The sequence below is a fragment of the Schistocerca piceifrons genome, chromosome X, assembly GCF_021461385.2.
Source record: "Schistocerca piceifrons isolate TAMUIC-IGC-003096 chromosome X, iqSchPice1.1, whole genome shotgun sequence".
NCBI classification, from domain to species: Eukaryota; Metazoa; Arthropoda; class Insecta; order Orthoptera; family Acrididae; genus Schistocerca; species Schistocerca piceifrons.
Genome location: NC_060149.1, coordinates 881,368,173 through 881,390,250, shown reverse-complemented (window position 1 = coordinate 881,390,250; position 22,078 = coordinate 881,368,173). Strand labels below are relative to the sequence as shown.

Genomic DNA, 22,078 nt, shown 5'->3' with positions numbered 1-22,078 from the left:
GTAAGTTAACATCGTTATGACTGTAAGCTCTTTGCAAATATTGTTCTCGTTTGTAATGTGAAGCTGGGCCACGTTTTGTATACGTTATTCGTGTGTGCTGCGTGTGTAATTAAGATGATGAGGTTGAAAGTGACGTCCATTGACTGGAATAGCACTCACATAGTGCATATTGAAAAGTGTATTAAGCTTGCGTTCGAAAACATAAACGCACGAATATTTTGTCAGTCAGAACTACACAGCTCATAAGTACACTAACCTGCAAGTTTACTAATGTTTATAAAAACCATCTCATGAGCAATTAGATCTTGTAAAAGAAGTAAATCTTTCGTAAAAATACCATTACCGATATGACAACAAAAATATTTCTTTCCTTTCCCAGTGCAGCAAACAAATAACACAAACAAAACTAGGTCCAACTAAGAATGCTTGTAATCTGCCATCTGAAGATGGATTTGTAAAGAAAAAATCCGAAACCGGTCATGGTCTGAAGATAATAAACCTTTTTAAACCATACATGTGACTGGTAGCTGTTTTTTATATAAATTATAAACCTAAGTACAACAGCCACGTTTCTCAACATGTCGACTTTCGACAAAATAGAACCATATTATAATTGTTAACTAATGTAAGTTTCTTTCCATGTAAGATAAAGTGATATATAAAGAAGCTTTCTGTATACCTTTTCTGTAGTCCAAGTTGAAGAGCTGTTTATTTGTATTTTTGACCAAATATATCTCTTGTTGCTCAATGCTCATATGGACTCCTACTAGAAAGAGAAAGGATGTGACCTGGAAGTCAAAGACGCAAGTAAATCTGTCCATAAGTCAAACACTTCAAGCACTGGATCAAGCATGGCAGTGCTTTATTAGACACGGTGCTACTGGATTTGGTATGCCCCTGCCTTCCTCCAACCTTGTAACTGACAGATGCAGTCAGTTATTATGAAACCTACCTACAGTTTAACACAGAATCAGCACCACAGGGTAACTAGGTTCTTTTCATATGTAAGAATTATTGTCATAGGTGAAAGATGTGATAGATGCCAGAAGAAAGTCCATGACCAACTGGGAATATAATGTTGAACCTCTGGATTTGTAGTCTGACATTTACCAACTTAGCTTCCTAGTCACACATCCAAGTTATAACTATGAATAAATTACCCCATACACAAACAGGATTTACAGACTTTTTCTTTCTTATAATTATCTTGCTTTTCACTCCCCCCCCCCCCCCCCCAACACACACACACACACACACACACACACACACACACACACACACACACAAACACAAACAAACACACACACACACACACACACACACACACACACACACACACACACACACACACACACAGGTTCATATACTAAAATAATGACAAGTCATGTAGTTTTGTTTCTGGTATATTTTAGCACCACAGGCTTTCAAAGTTACCATGTAACACATTTAACGTCAGTTTATAAAAGACGACAAAATACGGCTTTTGTTTAAATAAATAAATAAATCTGTTTGTATCCATATGTAGCCCTTAATTAAGGAAACTGATGATTGTAACGCCCGTATTACATAATTTTTCTCCAACAGCTTCATAACGTTCATTACAATTTGGTATTTCAATTACAGAAAACACTTACTACAATTCAATGTTACATCCAAAAGTTACATTACACATTTAAACATGTAACACATGGGAATAGTTTCCTCATTAACAACATGTATACACACAACCAAAATGAACAGCAAGTGTGGAATTTGTTCAAAAATACATACACAGCTTTAATATTAGTTTTTGTATTTTGTTCCCACAAAACATAGACAATATACACATTAGGCCATAAGTATTTACATATGAATGTCCACGTACAAAGGTCTGATCTGAATTATGTCGGGGTTTATGATTTGAATTTCATTTTGTTATACACCACCCAACAATAAGACGTTTCCACAATACATTCAGGTTATTTATTTCACAGCTACTGGGCTTTATCTGAAGAGGGGAACAACAATAACTTCTTTCCACAATACATTCATGTTATTTACTTCACAGCTACTGGGTTTTATCTGAAGAGGGAAACAACAACAACTTATGTCCACAATACATTCATGTTATTTATTTCACAGCTACTGGGTTTTATCTGCACAGGGAAACAACAACAACTTCTTTCCGCAATACATTCATGTTACTTACTGCACAGCTACTGGGTTTCATCTGAAGAGGGAGACACCTAATATAAAATAAATATGATCAGTCATCAATAGTTCAAAAGGAGACTAAAGAAACATTCGCATATAATATGCTGATTTCTTTCAAAGTGCGGAAACACCACAAGAGAATCTTTGCTCAGAGATCGGCATTTGCACAAAATCTGCACATTGAAGGTGGCTTAGTACACAGGAGAGAATCAATATGTTGTACTTATTGAAGCAGATAGAATGATGGAATTGAAGATATGTTTGATAAAACAAATTTGAAGGAACTATGACTTACAAATGGTGCATATGACAACAGCTGAAAACTGAGGGATGAAACAGAATTTCGATTTATTATGTGGACAGATAAAATTATCTCACCAAGCAGCAGCAGCAGCAGCAGCAGCAGCAGCAGCAGATGAAACAAGTTGAACAATATAAAATTGTAAATACGCTAACTTCCAAAATCTGTGGATCCTTTCACTGGCAGGAGAGCAAATAATGTTCAAGTGAGGGAGACTAGTACAGCTAAAGGGTACAGAAAAAAGCCACTTTTATCTCTACACCTTAGTCTCTCTTCCTTTAACCTTTTTCCCTCTTTTTCTAGAGTGAGGAGCCCTTGATATTGAGATCTGACTGCCGTACATTGCTCTGTGTAGACCCTCTGTCCATAATATAAATAGTTACAGTTCACTGAACATTTTCATGGACAAACTGAAAGGGTAAATAATAAAAATCTGGAAATGAAAATAATTTACTCCTCTAGCAGTGTCATGCATTAGGCAAAAATTAACTTTCTTGGAGAAGAAATTTAATGGAGAGAGAGAGAGAGAGAGAGAGAGAGAGAGAGAGAGAGAGAGAGAGAGAGAGAGAATATGTGTCATTCCCCTGTTAATTAGAAGGGTAACTGCTAGATAAATAATTGCATAAAAGAAAAGAAAAGAAAAAAAAGGTATCAAGCATACCATATTTTCCCAACAGCATTCAGTGCTGTTGTTATTTTTATAAGGGAGTAATTAAAATATACATCTCCATCACTGTACTGTACAACCACATAAGTTGGGAGATGTGTGTACAGAATTATGTCCATTTAGGTCACCAAAAGACTACAATAAAGTCTTCTTTGCATTATATGCCACAAGCATTCAGTTATTATTGTTGTTAGTGTTCCTGTTAATATAATTTATAATTATCCCACTCTAATCATGAGCAAATGTTCTTCACCTCTTTTCCTTTCAGTACTTTTTCTATGTATGACAGTATTTTTACAATTCTGAAACAAATTCTCTCTTCATACTTATTCTGTCTTCCTGTCTTCAACAATTGTTTTAAGAGCACTTTTTTGAAAACGGATCTTTAAACCAGATGAGCTATCAAATAACTATAGAACACTCATAACCTCATATCTTTCCCACATAATGGAAGTTATTGTTATATTTCCACTTGCTATATAGCTACTAACAGTTTTTAATAGGACACTGATATTATTACTAATTATCCATAAAAATGATGCTCAGAATTCCTTTTGTGGTTGAATTGCTCAGATCTGAAGCACGGGACATTTGATATGCAAGAAATGCATTACAAATCGGCAAATAAAATAACACTGCCACTGGACAGACAGACATATGGAACAAACTTAGTAAATTGGACAGTACGAATAATATGATTTATAAAAACTTGTGTATCATGGCAACTTCTTAAAATGACAATCAAATGCAGAAAATGGAATGTAAAACTGTTGAACAAATCAACCCATAGATAAAAAATTTACAAAATTTTACATTATATATCTCACAGAACACACAGGTCATGATTCAAAGTGAACACACTGAACTACTTAAAAAACATCAGTGTTACAAGGCACAATAAAAATGGACAGTAAACAAAACCATTATACAAATATCAGTCGGGATACATGAAAAGAGATCATCAATCACAAGGCATAAATTTGAGATAATGCTTGATGTACAGGGTGACGACATATCCGTAGCCAAGCAGAACGTGTGATCATGACTGGCTCGGAAAAATGACAAAATGGTATCTCCACTATTTGTGGATGATAGATCAATGACTTCTTTCCATTTCCCAAACTTTACTATTCCAGTATCAAACATCCAATTGTAAAAGCAGTCTTCTTATTAAAAAAAAAACTTGTTACATATAAAAAATAAGTACAAAAGATTTGGTTGTAGATCATATGCCATACTGACAAATTTTCCATAACTATCACACTTAATTTTTTTCGGGGGAAGAGAGAACATATCCATATGTCACTATTAGCAGACACTAAGTACAAAAGACCAGCTTCATTATGAGGATTAATATCTACTGCGCGATTGTTCACCTTCATTTTCATCATTTGTGTTTGTGGTCAATGCAGACTGTTCTGCAGGAAGTGAGATCTGACGAGTAATTACTTTTGGGATCAGTGGTACTGACACTGCCGAGAGGCTGCCTGAACGATGCAGTTGATGGATGTGTGTGCTTAGAGCTTCTAGCTCGTGACTTTCACTAATCGAAACATGAATTTGTGCAGCTGTACTTGATGTTGACAAAGTTGATTCTGACAGCATATTGTTATAAGAAGGAGCACCAGTATTACTTGGTTCACTGACTCCATCATCAGATTTCGTATTTACAGGTCTCCATATTTTGCTGCAAAACTTCCACATATCAGAGTACGAAAATTGCCCAAATCCATGTTGTGGCCCACAAACAGCCAATAATGATCCAAAGAAAAATGTTGAGTACACCCAACTTACAATCATAACTGCCACAAGAAATATGCCAATCTGTATGTAAGCCAATACTGATGACGGTAACATAAATGCTCCTGCTGCTGCTGTGGTAAGTGCTGCCATGGCAGTTGGCCCACTCATTCTTGACAGAGCAAAGGAAACTGCTGATACTCTGTCCTTTGCATCTGGGCACATTCGATAATGAACACCGTAATGTAAACTAAAATCTACTGCCAAACCAATTGCAACTGTTACAGCAACAGATTCCAGAATATTGAGTTTCCAACCCATAATCACCAATGAACCAACAGTAACTGATATTATAGCTGTTACAGTAATAACAGCATATAAGCTTACAAGAAGATTAAGAGTGACAAAAAGGATCACAGATAAGCTAATAGCCATGGACACCACAATTGCAACAAGTGTACCATTAGACAATGTCAACTGAAGATCATAAAAATCTAAATCGCTTACAAACCACCCATTCTCCATTCCTGGAGGTGCAGTTGCTAACTGCTCTTGCATCCAACTTTCCACCTCATTGAAGAATTTATTCATTTCAGAAAAGGATAAGGAGAAAGAATGGACACTATCATATTCCACAACTACTGCTTGTATTTTATGTTGCTTTCCAGGATCTGCAGAAAATTTTGGACCAGCCATACCTGGCATCAAAATTTCAACTGGTGTTTCATATAGACTTTTTATTGCGTGGACAATGCACAACTCAAATACCTCTCGTACATAAGGAAACTGCTCTGTTTCACAACACGGAGTCCTGTCAATATGACTAATAGGATCTCGGCAACGTCGTTGCATCCAAGAAATAAAAGATTCTATAAAACAATTTGGCAATAGTGGGCCTCTTGTTGACTGATAAAATTGTTGCGCTCTTAAATTACGACAGAACTCTAGCAACCACACTTGGGACTCTGGAGCTCCGATGTCAAAAGTTGGATCAAATACCAGGTTTCCAAGAGACGCTGGATTGAGGTAATCACCATTATCTACTGGTAATATCCCCCACACAAAGCGCAATGGCAGTTTTGTGTTGATGCCCACCTGAAACAGAAAACATGGTTAACTGTTTTAATAGCATTAAAACATATAAAAATTGACCTGATTGTACAGCATAGCATAAAGCACACTAGTTTGGAAGACAGAATGGTGAGCCAGGCCTAGATTGAACCTGCACAGTGGATTAACAACTGCGGCTGGTGCACCAACTAGCCTCAATGTGGGTTTTAGGCAGGTTCCCACACTTGTTAAGGCAAATGCTGGACTGGTCCCAACTTTTCATCTCTCAAATCACAATACACAAAGAGTTAAAATATGGTCATCTACAGAATAAAGTTTACACCCAATTCACAGACAGGTGGCTCACACAACTTTCCTCCCTTAGATAACTGATGACTGCGGTGACAGGAAGCGCATCCAGTCACGAAGTTAAACAAAATAAATGTATCAAATTTTGAGTACAACGGAGCCCTTAACTAGCCAGGGTAAATGCTAATGAAAAGAAGAAGAAGAGGAGGAAAATATATAAAATTTAAATTAAAATAAAGAGGTGGGAAAAGTGGGAGGCGTGAAACATAACACATACGACACAAATGTTGAGGACCTCATCAATGATTAACAAACAGCAGCAGAACTGCTGTGAATTATGTGATAGCAATTGACATTCATTAATATCTGTTCATCTTAACTGCCTCCTGATCAGTCATCAGTCCTACTGGCAATTTGAGAGATCATCATCTGTCCAAGAAAAGATTCATCTATCTCGTCATCGTATGCTTAATGTGTGGATCAATGAGAAGTTAAAAACATAGCAGCGTACGGGGCGAGGTTTTAATATCTTGTCAACATCGAAGTCATTATATGTGGAAAGCAAACAAGCTGAATTCGCAATATAGCATTTGTTTGAAATGATTATGAGAAACCATGAGAACCCTAAATAAGGAGGGCCAGATTGAGAGTTGAGTACAGCCATTATTAATATGAGTGCAGAGCTTTAATCATTCTACCATTTCAGTCAGTCATTGGCTCTTTAAACAAAACAATTACAGTAGTAACATCACACAGCTATAAAACTGAGTTAGTCTATGATCGTTAGCATGAACTTCAACTGCTGCCCAGAGTGAACTGTCCCACAATGTGCAAAAATAAATTATTTAAAGGGCAAAGAAAAATGATAAATGTAACTAAAGATGTTAAGATTTGGCTTAAATAGTCATATAAAGAAGAGCAGTGAGTGTGAAACAGTGTGTATAAGTGGCCAAGAAAAACAAATTCCAGATTTTTCTCATTTTTATTGGTTAAAAATACACTTTTTCCTGGGTGAAATACTCCTTCTTGGGTGAAAATACTTTTTTTTGTGTGTTAAGAGCCAATATAATTTCCCTCAGAGCTGCAAAACTTATCACTCTTTTGAATGGTAAACGTTTTATACAATGGCTTACAACTACCCAGCACTTTAGAAAACGAAACCAAGCAAACAAACAACACATTTTGGAAAGATCTTTGATGCACAGCAACATGTACACTGCGTATTCCTGCATTATGAATGTAAATACAAATTCCACCAAATACAGCATGGTAGCTGCTGTAGCACGGAAACTGATATTGTGATGTGCTTTTGTCAGCCAATCATAACTCATATCATGTGATCTCACCAGTCAATGACAGCAGATACTCAGAGCATAGGACATGTGATGTCGTCAGCCAGTAACAACATCACTGCTACGTAACACGAACACACAAGAAAAGCTAAGCTTCATTTATAATGTGGGTCCTCGAAAAATTTTTGCCGTTTTTTTCTGTGGGTGTGGTTAGGTAGAATCCTATGAGCACAGCTTAAATTGCAGCAGCTGAATATTTCTGACAATCCCAATTATAAATTTCACTGCTGTGCACTGAACATTTTGCGGGTTACTTGTTAGAATAGATGTTCTATTGAGCACTTTGACTTTCCCATAGAAAAGCCAATTATGCATGAAATTGTTCAAGAACTCACCTCGCATGATAGTCATTATTGCATAATTGGTAATCTATGAAAGTACTACAATAAATATGAAAGACTAACCTTGAAGCTTGGTATTTTTTAGCTTGTGTTACCCTTTAAGCTATATCATATACAAGTGCGCCAGTAAAATTTTAAATAGTGGCACAAATGTCTGGCCTTCTGAGCCTGAATTTTTTCTAAGTGCTTCGTCCTCAAAGTGTTGAGTTTTGAATGAGAGTCAAATGCTCCATGACATAAGAAATTCCTAGCACATTCTGACACATAACATAATTCATCTTGCATAAAAGGAAATTTATTTTGAAAGTAAACCATCAGTCACAATATTTTCCCACTATCTGTTAGAAACGTAAACAGTTGTGACGTCACACCCATCAAAAGCAGTTAGTTGTAACGAAGTATTGCATAGTCTCCATCCTAAATCCTTTGACACATTTTGCTGTCAGCAGACGCTTGTGTGTGCACTGTGTTCTGTTGTAAATGACACATTTCATTTGCAACTCAAGTTTTATTTAGGTGCTATTCTCTCGTTTATGTTTTATTGCTGCAGTATTATCCTGTAGTAGCAGGCTAAAGCAAAATTATCTGCTAGACTGTGTCAGGTCTTACCAGTGAAAATTATAAAAATTTAACTGAAAACTAAAATTATGGAAAATTCTCAGAGTTCTAAAAAACTCCTGTTTTTTTCCGGATTTTTTCCAGATGAAAGAATTCCCATGTTTTTCTCGGATTTCCCAGCATGTATGCACTCTGTGAAATAATGGTTGTGCATGCTTTCAATGTCTCCACTAAATAGCCTTGCCAAATTTTTGGGGTATAACTCATGATGTATGACCATATTTTTTTTTTGTCAAACCCAGCATGTATTTGTGAAATTTCTTAAAAGTTTTAACAGTGTACACATACATTAAACTTTAGTTATTCAGTGGCATTTTGCAGCAGACATGAATTTTTAAGAAAGTTCTGAATTAATTTTAACATTTAGCACATATTTAAAAGTAAATACTGGAAGTCTAGCCGTTTCTGCAGACCAAATGTTCCAAATAATTGAAAAAAACTCTCTCAACTGAAGCAAATGTCCCAGGCAAAGACATCGTGAACTGGCCCATTTTAGAAATATTGAAAAATGAAATATATGTCTTTTGTCACCTTAAAAATTGCCTCTTTGGCAGCATAGTAATTTTATTCCCATCTTTGGTTTTAAAAAAGTCTGGTGAAGCAGTAGCATTAATAACACTCCTACGCTTAGCTGTTTTGCAGGATCTTTAATATCACCTTTTCCTTTATGTACAACAGAAAATTCTCTGGTACACAGGGTGCAATAAACTCGTTCGTTATTACTGTCATTAGACAGTTTCCAAAATTTGTATTCCTATTGCAGGTTAAAATTAAAAACACACCTTTTGCAGATGGCTAAATGATGAAACCAAAATATAAATAGGGATAAAATGATCTAACAGGTGTAGACAAGTACTTCATGAAAACAACAAACACACATTCCATCCATTGTGTTGCCAAATGACTAAGTGAGAAGTTGTGGTGGAATCTATAGCTACATAGATAAATTTGTCCATAAATGTTTATGAATTATACACAAAATATTCAACTTGATGCTCTGGTTAAATTGAACTGTCTGTTATAACCTTTGTCCTATGGGAGTCATACAGCATTATAGGAGAGGCTCCCTGGAGTTTGGAAAGTATGGAGAGGAAACAGAGGCAAGTTGAACCTTCGAAATAGTTTGTGGGGTATGACTGGATTGCACAGTTGCTTGTGCCTGGTAGTTTTAACTTGTTTCACAATAATGAGCAAAAGTTTATTATTTCAGTTTTTGTCTCTGGTTAATTGGTCAATTACAATGAAAGATAAATTAAGAGCATTCAGTTGTCTGCTTACCTTGTTAATTCTTTCGAAAAGGAATTTCTCTGAGTAGTACAACTCATACTGTTCAAATGGATGGCTGCTGTCAAACAGCTGGAAGTCTCTTGTGTCTGGAAGACTAAAACGTGGCCACCAGAATACAATAACAACACTTATTAATCCCAAAATGCCTAACATTGTGAGCCACATGTATTTAAATTTCAAAACAACTGTAACGACCAGTTTGTCAAAAGACAAAAATCTTCCACCACAGGAACATACATTTTCTGATCTCAGCCACCGAAAGGGAAACCTAGATCTACAGCACCAGTATTCTGACACCACAACACTAGCAGGTAGCCAAGTAACCATCATCCCAAAATTTGCCAATGTTGCAGTGCCTGCAAAAATACTGAAACAAAAGACCACAAAAACATTAATGACATTTTAATACATTCCAAAGATAAATGTTCATTAAACAAGAATTCTCTAGAATAATGACTTCAACATAATGAAGTTTAGTAACAATAAAAACTAAGACAATGCTCACCTAAAACACCTTATTGCTGTTATGTAGCTCACACATGAGGTATAAAAAGCAGCTGCAGTTGTAAGAGATGTTACGAACATTGATAGTGCCGCATTCGACAATGCTTCCTCCATTAATTTCACCACTGTCCAGCTGTTTCTCTCTGCTTTAATACATTGCCACATTTTGCAGAATATAAACGCATCGTCAGCCCCAATACCTGGAAGATACATCATTGTAGCTCAGCATGAATAATACTGCAAAATTAAACACATTGCATTGCTACAATAAAGTAAATCTGTAAGTAAATTTGTAAGTACAAACTATAGAATCTGAGGTCTGCTCACGTGTAAATCTTCATTGATATAAAGTTGATTTTTTGGTGCGTTTTGTGGTGTTCAATCACTGTGGTGTATATGAATGATCTAGTATTGAACTCGGCTAACAGTCTATCTTCTTCTTCTTCTTCTTCTTCTTCTTCTTTTTTCACTTCAAGGTTTAAGCACCTGCATCTATCTATCATTTACTGCACCAGGCAACAATGTACGTTGCTCGAAGTGCTAACCTACTCTCTGTTTGACTGTGCCTTAACAAGTGGGTAGCTGAAAGCCAATGTGGTAACACTGTAGAAGCATATGCCAGAGGCAAGCTGTTACTATTCAACCTGCCCCTGCCACTGCCAGGCAGTATTTCATTGGCTACGAGGTGGCAGCACAATCAAACATCAGAGGACAGCACCACACTGTGGCCTGCATGCACTGTCAATAATCGATGCCATCACGGTTCACCAATAAACAAACAAACATCATATAACCCTGGAGCACAGAGTTCTCTCTCTCATTTACTTTTGTACATTCATCATAATAATTACTTGGACTATGCTCTCAGGAACTAATTGTGAACTGCATTGTGTACACTGTCCTGACTGTCCTCTGGAACCTGTATGAAATTTCATTGCTGTTCTCATTACAACTGTTAGACTTTTTTTTTAATTTTTTAGATTATGGTTTTAAGGTGCAAAAAAGCTACGGTCATAAATGCCCATTGTGTGGCTTAGTGAAACGTAAAAACAGGAATTTAAATCAGCAGCAATGGGAGCGAAACTCAAGGAGGGAAACTAAAAACAGAAGGAAATCTTAAAAAAAGTGCTATTGAAGGAGGTTGTTTTCCCCGAAAAAAAGCTTCAGATGACCGATGTCTTCTCACTAACACTGATAAACTCAACGATACGATAAGCTGAGCGTGAGTCATCTGCTAAAAGGGAAGATATATCAGGCGGCAGCTGTAGACAGGCACGTAGCGGATTAAAATAGGGGCACTGAAGTAAAAGGTGTCTCACCATCCACAATTGAGAGCAGTGGGGACAAAGCTTGGGAAGATCACCACTTAAAAGATGTCGATGGCTAAAAAGACAGTGCCCAGTCCAGAGTCTAGTTAAAATTACCTCCTCCCGACGACTGGTGGGAAGAGGTCCAAGCACAGGGAAGAGGTTTTATGTCCCATAATTTATTATCCTGAAGTGCAGACCAATGTGTGTGCCATAAAAGAGCAACACAGCGGCATAAAACGCTCTACAGATTGACAAAGGAAACCATACGAAGGGATTCAGTTATGCCACAGAGATGCCCCCCAGTGGAGCATATGGAGGCAGTCCTAAATCCAGTGGACCAGAGGGTGGACGGAATTAAGAGCTTGGAGGTTGAGAAGAGAGCTGAGCGAATCCGAGCATATAATATACTGCACCTGCTGATGGCAACGGATGTATTGGACATCCTGGAGAACAGTGTAAAGCTCCGCAGTAAAAACAGAACACTGGTCAGGAAGCCAAAATCTAATAGGGGTGCTGTCAATAATATAGGCAATCCTGCCACCAAAGGTGGCCTTGGAGATGTCAGTGTAAATAAATGTGGCATCCTCCATTTGTGCGCACAGAGCACCAAATGCCCGACAATAAACTATAGGGGAGGTACTATCCTTGGGAAGCTGACAAAGATCACAGAGAAGGCAGATCCGGGGACAAAGCCAAGGTGGCGCCGTACTTCCATTTGTCAAGAAAGTTTTAGGAAATTGGAAGGAAAGTGAATGTAGCAGCTGACGGAAGCAGACTCCTGGTGGTAGTAGAGACGAAGGGCTGCATGCATACCCTAATTTCAAGGAGGCATCAAAAAGAAGGGCATAGGTCAGATGAGCAGGCATGGAAGACAGATGACTAGCGTAATGACTCAGAAGGACAGCTCGGAGATTGGACAGCGGAGGTTCAGCAGTCTCAGTGTAAGGGCTCTCCACAGGGCTAGTGTAAAAAGCTCTGGATGCTAAACACAATCCATGGTGGTGAACAGAATCTAGACGCCAAAGAATAGACGGCCATGCAGAGGAGTAAACTATGCTTCCAAAGTCCAATTTTGAGTGCACTAATATGTGATATAGGTGGAGGAGTACCACTCGGTCCACTCCCCAAGAGGTACCACTCAGAACACAGAGGGTGTTGAGGGAGCTCGGACAGTGACCCGAAATATATGAAACATGGGAAGACCAACAAAGTTTTGTGTCAAACCTAAGTCCCAAGAATTTGGTAACGTCTGCGAAAGAAAAGTCAACAGGGCCTAGATGTAGGGAAGGCGGATAAAACTCCTTATGACGCCAAAAATTTACACAGACAGTCCTACTGGGAGAAACTTGGAAGCCAGTTTCGATGCTCCACGAGTGTTGGCAATCGACACATCCTTGAAGATGTCGTTCGAGAAGGCTGGTCCGTTGAGAGCTATAGTAGATTGTAAAATCATCGACAAAGAGGGACCGCAAAACATCGGGAAGGAGACAATCTATAATTGGATTTATGTTGATGGCAAATAGTACAACACTTAGCACGGAGACCTGGGGCACCCCGTTTTCTTGGGAGAAAGTACGGGATAAAGTAGTGTTCATCCGCACCTTAAATGTGCTCTGTCATAAATTCACGGATGGAAAGGGGTAGCCGACCTTGAAAGCCCCATGAGAACAGTGTGAGGAAGATGTCTGAAAATTGTTCAAGACGTAAGTGGAGAGAGCAACAACATGGTCAACTGCAGAACGATGCTTTCGGAAGCCACATTGGGCACTTGTTAAAAGGTTTCAGGACTCCAGCCACCAGCCTAAATGGCGATTTACCATACGCTCCAAAACCTTACAAACACTACTTGTGAGATAGATTCGGTGAGAGCTGGAGGGGAGATGTTTGACCTTTCCAGGTTTCGGAACAAGAATGATGATAACTTCCCGCCATCTTCTGGGAAAGGTACTGTCGACCCAAAGTCGATTATAAAGGCGAAGGAGGTTGCACAGACTAGGGTATGATAGATGCAGCAACATTTGGACGTGGACACCATCCAGTCCTGGAGCAGAAGAGCGAGAGGAGGAGAGTGCATGTCTGAGTTCCCACATAGAAAAAACAGCATTATAGCTTTCGCGATCTTGAGAGGAAAAAGCAAGAGGCTGCTCTTCTGCTACCCGTTTCTTTGAGAGAAAATCTGGTGGGTAATTAGAAGAGCTCGAAATCTCAGTAAAGTGTCGACCCAATGAGTTAAAGAGATTGCGGCCGGCTACACTAAGGTATCCTGTGTGACAGCCCAGAGGTCAGGAAAAAACTGGACGTGCCGGATATCCATCGGATTGAACTCCAAAAAACTGATGAGGGAGTGAAGGTATTAAAGGAGCTGGTAAAGAAATCCCAGCTTGCCTTCTTGCTATCGCGTATGATGCAACAGCATCGCACACGGAGCTGCTTATTGTGTATACAGTTGGCCAACATAGGATGACAGCAGAAAATGTGAAGAGCACGTCTCTGCGCATGTATTGCGTCACGGCAACTGTATGAAAGGCAAGTTTAGAGAAAAGAACTTTTATGCAATGGCACACAAATTGAGAATGGTCTACACCTGCAGGAAATGAGCCAGATGATACATCGGGTGTCCATATTAAAGTTCCAGTTTCTAAACACTGTAGAAAGAGAACCACTACTCAAATGACATAAATCTGAACAGCATATTATTGAAGCAGGAGGAAACATCAAGAAATACAAAAAAATTTAGCAAAAATTTGACCACTAGCTGTAAACATCAGAATATGCACACCAGCAGGTGCGTGACAAGGCTGTTCCTCATTTGTATCTCAGATACCCAACATGATTATCTCCATGAAAGATCGCACATTGCTGGTAAAACTCTTTCACACAAAAATGGCTTTGGGCTGACATCTGCTTCGGGACTGGAGAAAATGATCACAAAATTCAAAAAGACAGGTTTCTTTTGAAGTGCAATGTGGCAGAGGGAGGAAAGCAGTAGATCCAATGTCTGTCAAAGATGTGACCACAGCATTGCAGGAAGGGGTCAAGTGGTGGGGTGATAACAAGCAGTGCACAGGGAATTGCCTGAATGTTGGACATTCCTGCAAGCCCAGTGCATAAAATCCTACAAAACATCCTGCATTGCTACCCATACAAAATCACCCATCTTCAGGAGTTGATTCCTGCTGACCTACCAGCAAGACAAATGTGCGCTCTGGAATTTCTTGCTTGCATGAAAGTGGACAATCAATGGCCATGGAACATAATGTGGACAGATAAAGCTCACTTCCATCTCCAAGTCAATATGCAGAATAGCAGAATATGGGCAATGGAAAATACGCATGCATATCAACTGGTACCATTTCATTCTGCAAAAAGATGACTTTGTGTAGTGCGGGACTGACGGCACTGTTTATTATAGGCTCATATTTTTTTGAGAACATGAGTCCTGCAGGCTCTATTACCCGTACCAGCACTGGTAAATGCTATAAGAGTCTTGTGCACCAGCACCATCTAACCCTTCAATAGTGTGGATGTGTGGGTAGAACCATATTTATGCAAGGTAGTGCTTCTTTGGACATTGCACAACCAGTGAAGCAGCTGCTGCAGAGGCATTTCTGAAATGCTACAATTGTCAGCTGTCATTTCCCTACAGCATGGCCATCCACATGCCCTGATCTTAATCTGTGTGACTTCTGTCTGTGAGGTTATGCAAAAGACGATGTGTTCAGCACTCCAATTATGAATGTAGTGAATTGAAGGCATGCACTGCACAACACATTCTGAACATGATCCTCAAGACACTCTGATATGTTGTGAAACATGCTGTTTGTCAGTTTCAACTTGTGGCAGAAAACAGTGGACAGCATATTGAACATGTCTTGCATCAGTCTCACGACAATCAGAAACCAATGTCATTTTGCTTTTTATGTGGTTTTTGGCCCCAGGACAATTAAAAATCAATTTTTCCAATCCAATTTGGCACAACGTTGCCGTGGTGGATGGGCTTACCTAACTAACAGTGTAATAATAGTACGGATGGTGTAATGTGCAACTCAAACCATAGGCGTCTTATTGTGTTTCATCTGTCATTTGTAGCTCAACTCGTTTATGTTCAGGTGCTTACAGTGTCACCTATTGGTAAACTAACTAGACCACCAAATGCAAATGTCCCCCCCCCCCCCCAAATTGGTGGAGGGCCAAAATGCCACTCAGCTGCTCTGTTTCCATGTTTTTTTGTATATGCTATTACTTTCAATTCATAGCCCATATCGTCTGAATACCTTTTTTTTTTTTCATTATGAAACTAGCTACTAACAAAAATATTGTACTGTTACTGATAACACAAATCACTTTCAGTTCAAGATCATTGGCACCATAGACTGCAATGATGCATCACAGGCCACAGTGTTCTGGGTTTGTCATGGTGGGGCAGGAGGGAGACAGTGTTAGCAAGCTTGTGAATCCCCACAACTCATATTCGTTGCATCAATGCACTGCTGCTGCCATCTGAATCCAGTGTTGCCAGATACAGATAGGTATCCCACAGTGTAAAATACATGGCCATTTTTAAAACTGGTGGGAATTTTAAATCAAAAACTGAGCATTTTTACATTAATTTCAAGTATAAGATGCACATGAATTTTGGAGGAAATTTTTCAAAGAAAAAAGTGCATCTTGTAGTCCATATAATGTAGTAAAAGATGTTTGCAAAATCTTTTTTAAAATTTTAACGAATTACATTAAATCACATTCTCTATTCCCGATAATGTAAAGCATTACTAATTTACAGTGTTCCTGTCAAATTCTCTCTGCTGCCTCTACAAGGTGAAATTTTTTTCTATTATTTAAAAAGAGCATGCTTTCATTCCTTCACCTCAACAATGGTAAGCCATCGGTCAGCAATGAGCCTCCACCTCTACGACTTGGCCTCTTTGGACTTGGGTGCAATGAGTTTGTATTCGCTGGTTTATTGAACTTAGTACTTGCGATTAACTGACAGTCATTCCCTTGTAGTCCGTCTGTATTTTGAATTTATTCTAATTTCACCCAATGGTGATAGTGCTCCACATGAGACATTTAAGTTCTAGAGTTGTCAGTTTGCCATAAACGCCAGACTCAGTTCACATAATCTCAAAAGCTCTTAATAATTCTTGTTCAGACAATTAATTACATCGGTGGATTTTATGTGAAAAAAGGCTTTTATGTTTGTTAAAATAAAGTTGATATTGTTTTATTTCTACCTGGGAATTTTTTTTTCCTGGGGAGCCAGCTTAAGGTCACTACAGTCATTGGTGAAAAGGTGTTCAGTAAAGGCAGTTGTACAAATTGTGACAATTCCGAAAGTAAATTGTGATTTCAGGACAGTTTTCCACAAGATTTTGTATCATGTAACTGGTGTTCTGATGTTCAATTCTCCTTTCAGTACGGCCGCTCTCAACGCAGACGTTACAACAGTCACAGCAAGTGATGCAGCACACCCATGTACCACTGTTTGAGAAGTTAGCTGGCATCAACATGCCACCAGAAGTATCTAACTGACTTTCACAGATCAACTAAATGGTAAAAGGAATCGAGTCAGTGTCACCGCCATTCCTGCTTTTCATAAGAAGATTTCCCCACAGGCAATCTGAGGTGATACCCAGCAACAAGTCTTTTTATTAGCCTATTCAGGTCTTGAAGTTTATAGGATTCCTCTAATAGCTGAGCCCCAAGATCAAACGTGGGATTTGACTTAGTGTACGACCGTCTTAAGGTGATATTGTGATTCCCAGATACATGTGGCAACTGCTTGCCACAAATTTTTTTAGCTGTCACAAAAAGGATCGTCAAATGTACCAAGAATGGAAAATGCAGTTACAGGATCTTTCTCAGGACTGTCATTTCCAGTGCACTAGTTTGAAATGTAAACAATCCTATAGTGACATTTTGTTTAGACACATGATCCTTGTACATTAACAGGACAAGGGACATTGGAAGGATTTGATGAAACTGCAGCTGTACGAGAGCCATATCAGTTGTTTTCAACTTGTCCAGCATGCAGGCACTGGCTGCACCAATAATGTTCAGGAAGCACAGGTTCTCAGAACACAACTACCCCCACACTATCCCCCCAGAGAATTTGAATGAGTGGGTTTTAAGGGTGTTGCGGTCCTGCAGCAATTGTTTCCTCTCTCACCAATGGTAACAGGACTATTTTAGAAAAGCAAAATGTACATTTTGTTGCAAACTGGGACCAAGATGGAAGATGTAACTCCACCAACAAAATGACCTTAGATAACATGCGCCTTTGGGATATAGATTTGGATACTGAAACTGATGTTTGGAGGCCAGGTCTGAATGTTCTCCAAGTTCAGCCAGTGTTACACAGGTTGACCAGTACGCTGACATTGGAATTACAAATTAACACCATTCTAGTCAAGTTCCACACTGACATAGGAACCTTCACAACAATTACCAATGTGCCTACCTACAAGGAGCTGGGGTCGCAGCCGCTTCAACCATTTGCCAAACAGTTGAAGAATTACAGTAACAATAACATTACTGTATAATGATGATTTAGATCCACCATACAGAATCACGGATTGCCTTTTATGGCTCATGTCTAGGTAGTTTCAACAAAAAGAGCTATGAAAATTTTGGCATTGGATCTTTTCAAGAAATTACATTTGGAAGTGGCTGAGTCCCCCTATGTCTGAGTTCAGGATTGCTCCATAACACAACACTCTAGTTCCAAAGCATCTCGACTGCTGGCTGGACAGCATGCAGGCTCCAGTGACTCTCCAGGAGTGTGTTTTCACACAAACACTGCATTCGTGCCATCGGTAATGCATGTTTGCATCCACACAGTCAGTAACTCAGTTCTCTAGCCAAACCGGTGGCCCACAATGACCATCTATCAGGGCCACTGCTACATTGGTGTCACTTTCATAACAATGTGGGGACAAGGGTTGTGCCACTGGGTACACATTGGTGGTCCCGGTGCAGGTCATTAAGCACTTGGGTCAGGCAATCTGCCTCCCGGACCAGCCATGGCTCACAGGCACATTAATCAGCTTCATCCTCAAAAGGACCAAGGTACTCCACTAGTCTTTTTGTTCCAGGCAGCCATCATCCGGGTTCTGAGAGGGTTGATCCACTGCCGCAGCACCACAAAATTTAGCAGTTGGAGCCCTCTGGTCAGCACAATGCTGACATCCACGACAAGGAGACAAGCAGCTCCCGTCCCATTGGACATCAACAGGGAGGGTCCAGGGTGACCACCTGCAATGGACACCTCTGACTCACTTCCGAGATGTTGAAATGATCAACCGTCTCTTCACCTGGGGAGGGGAGAGGTGGTGTATCAGGACACGTAAGTCCACTTGCCTCTGTGTACTCAGGTGCAAGGACTCTGTATTCACCAGCTTACTGAATTTAGTGCTTGTGGTTAACAGATATCAATTCCCTTTTGATCTGTCTGTACTCTGAAGTTGTTCTAATTTCATTCAACAGTCAAAGTGGTCCACACCAGATATATAAGGTCTAGAGTTGTCCATTTGTCACAAACTCCAGAAACAGTTCACATAATTTCAGAAGAGTTTTATGTTCTTTATTCAGACAATTAGTTACAATAGTTAATTTTATGTGATGCAAGACTTTTATGTTTGTTAAAATAAAGTTGATATTGCTTTATGTCTACCTGGGAACTTTGTTTTGGTTGTGGAGCCTGTGTAAGGTCACTACAAAACCACTGTCCATTAATAACTATGTCAAAACACAGTAAGTCAAACACACTGTGGGATATCCCTGACAGAGTAAAACAAGAATCAAAAAAGCATTGTTTCTACAATGCAGCAAGTTTATTTTTATGTACCTAATAGCTAACATTATATGCCCAGCAAACTTGCCCACATGCACATTGAAGTGACAGAAAACTCCGTTAACACACTGAACAAGAAGATGATGATGATGATGATCATGAACATGATCATGATCATGATCATTGTTTTGTTCTGTTTTAGGGTGCAAAAACAACTACGGTCATATGTGCCCATGTCAAAACTGTGGAATATGAAGACAAAGGGCAGGAGTTAAAAACTGTTGCACGTCCATCCTATTCGATGGAAGAGAAGACAGCTAAAAACAAGAATGTGGAGAAAGGTCTATAAAATACACCATAGAATGACGGAGGTCCAGAACAAAAATTAAATGGCCTTTGCCATATTGCTATGAAGGACCAAAAGTAAAATGTGGTCGACAGTCCTAGTGTCATTCACTAAAACGGCCGATAACTCAGACGGCAAACACAAACGGGAATGTAAGCAGCTGAAAAATGAGTATTCCATCAGGAAACGACAGACAGTCAAAAGTTGTGCACAAAGTGGTGGGGGAGCACCACTTAACAAATGGCGATGTCTCAAGAGACAGTGCCCAACACGTAACCTTGTTAAAATGATCTCCGCGTGGTGAGAGGCCCAAGAGGTGGTCATCCAAGCCGCTGGGAGAAGCTTAATAACCTGGAGCTTGTTCCCATGAAGGGAGGACCAGTAGTGGTGCCACAGTGACACCGCTTGCTGACAGACGGCAACACCGACATCATCAGAGGGAATATAAGAATTAGTGGGCTGAGATACAAGGACTGTAGCCTTGGCAGCAACATCAGCAGCCTCGTTTCCTATCAGACCAACATGACCAGGAACCCACATAAACATCACAGTGTCTCCATCAAGAGTGAGCAAGTAACAACTTCCCTGAACCAGTTGCAGTAAGGGATGGACAGTGTGCAGCACACAGAGGCTTTGAAGAGCACTGAGAGCCTGAGCAGATGGCACAAATGAAAGGCCTGTGTCGCTGGATGTACTGCACGGCCTGATGGAGGGTGAAGAGCTCTGCTGTAATTACTGAGCATTGTTCCGGAAACCGATATCGAAAAATGTCGATGCCAATGACGAAGGCATACCCAACACCATGGTCAGTTCGAGAGCCATCAGTGTACACAAAGGTACTACTGCGAAATGCCACACAAAGGTCATGAAACTGAAGATGATAGAGTGATGTTGGAGCAGTGTCCTTAGGAAGCGAATGAAGGCTAAGGTGAACATGGGCTGCTGCACGAAACCAAGGTGGTGAAAGGTTCACACCCACTGGGAAAGCTGCCGGAGAAAGAGCCGAAAGCGAACTCCAGGAGGTAACAGAGAAGAGGGATGCGCCCCATACTGATGATCAAAGGAGTCCTCAAAGGCGGAGGCAGGAGGAGGCATAGGATGGATGGCCTTGCATGGCAGACCAACGGCATGCATATCTGCTGAGGAGAAAGTCACTGTGATACGACAGCAGTTGTTGGGCTGCTTCTGCATACAAACTCTCAATCGGGCTAGTGTAAAAGGCCAAATGGATGCCACAATGGTGGATAGTATTGAGATGGTGTAATACGGACGGACATGCAGATGCATAAACGAAACACACACACTCTAGTTTCGAATGGACAAGGGACCGGTACAAACAGAGGAGGATGGTTTGATATGCGCCCCAGGAAGTACCATTGAGGATACATAGGACACTGAGGGACCACATACAGAGGGCTTTTAGACACAGGGGAGGACCAAGAGTATTTTCTATTGAGCATGAGCCCCAGGAATTTTGTAGTTTCAATGAATGGAAGAGCAACGTGCCCAAGATGTAAAGACGGTGGAAGAAGCCACCAGAAATTCATACAAACGGTTTTGTCAGTGGAAAAACGAAAACCACTGTCGATTCACCATGAGTAAAGATGATCATGACAGAGCTGCAGACGCTGCTCAATGAGACAAGTCCACGGAGAACTGCAGTAGATAGGAAAATCGTCAAAAAAAAAAAAAGGTCAGAGATGCCCAGTGGGAGACAGGCCATTATAGGGTTAATTGCGATAGCAAAGAGGATTACACTCAGGATGGAACTTTGAGGCACACCATTTTCCTGAATAAATGTGTCCGACAAGGCAGAACCCACATGTACTTTGAATACTCTGTCTTTAAAAAATTCCTGAAGGAAACAGGGCAGGCTGCCACAGAAGCTCCATGTGTAGAGAGTACAGAGAATATCAGTCCTCCGACAGGTGTTGTAAGCTTTGACCAAATCGAAAAACACAGCCACAGTTTGAGATTTCTGCAGAAAACCATTCATGACATGGGTGGACAAAGTGACGAGACGGTCAACTGCAGAACACCATGCTCGAAATCCACACTGCGCATTCGTTAGTGAATCACAAGACTCGAGCCGCCATACCAGCCGGGCATGAATCATACATTCCATCACCTTGCAAACATAGCTAGTGAGAGAAATGGTGCTGTAGCTTGAAGGAAGGTGTTTGTCCTTACCAGGCTTAGGTATGGGTATGACAGTGGCTTCACGCCAGTGTCTGGGAAAGATGCCCTCTGCCCAGATGTGGTTGTACA

The 22,078-nt window shown here is 39.9% G+C and overlaps 1 protein-coding gene across 2 annotated transcripts in view; it reads right to left on the bottom strand.

Moving 5' to 3' along the window:
- Nucleotides 1-1,387: 1,387 nt before the first annotated feature.
- The window catches only part of LOC124721699 (protein dispatched), a 215,975-nt gene continuing 195,284 nt past the window's right edge, over nt 1,388-22,078 (bottom strand). For both annotated transcript variants that reach the window (XM_047246785.1, XM_047246786.1), the window contains 3 exons: nt 10,364-10,562; nt 9,850-10,225; nt 1,388-5,996 (listed from right to left, as the gene is read on the bottom strand). In XM_047246785.1, the coding sequence (XP_047102741.1) occupies nt 4,512-5,996; nt 9,850-10,225; nt 10,364-10,562 (2,060 nt within the window). In that variant the 3' untranslated portion in view covers nt 1,388-4,511. The remainder of the gene's footprint in view (nt 5,997-9,849; nt 10,226-10,363; nt 10,563-22,078) is intronic.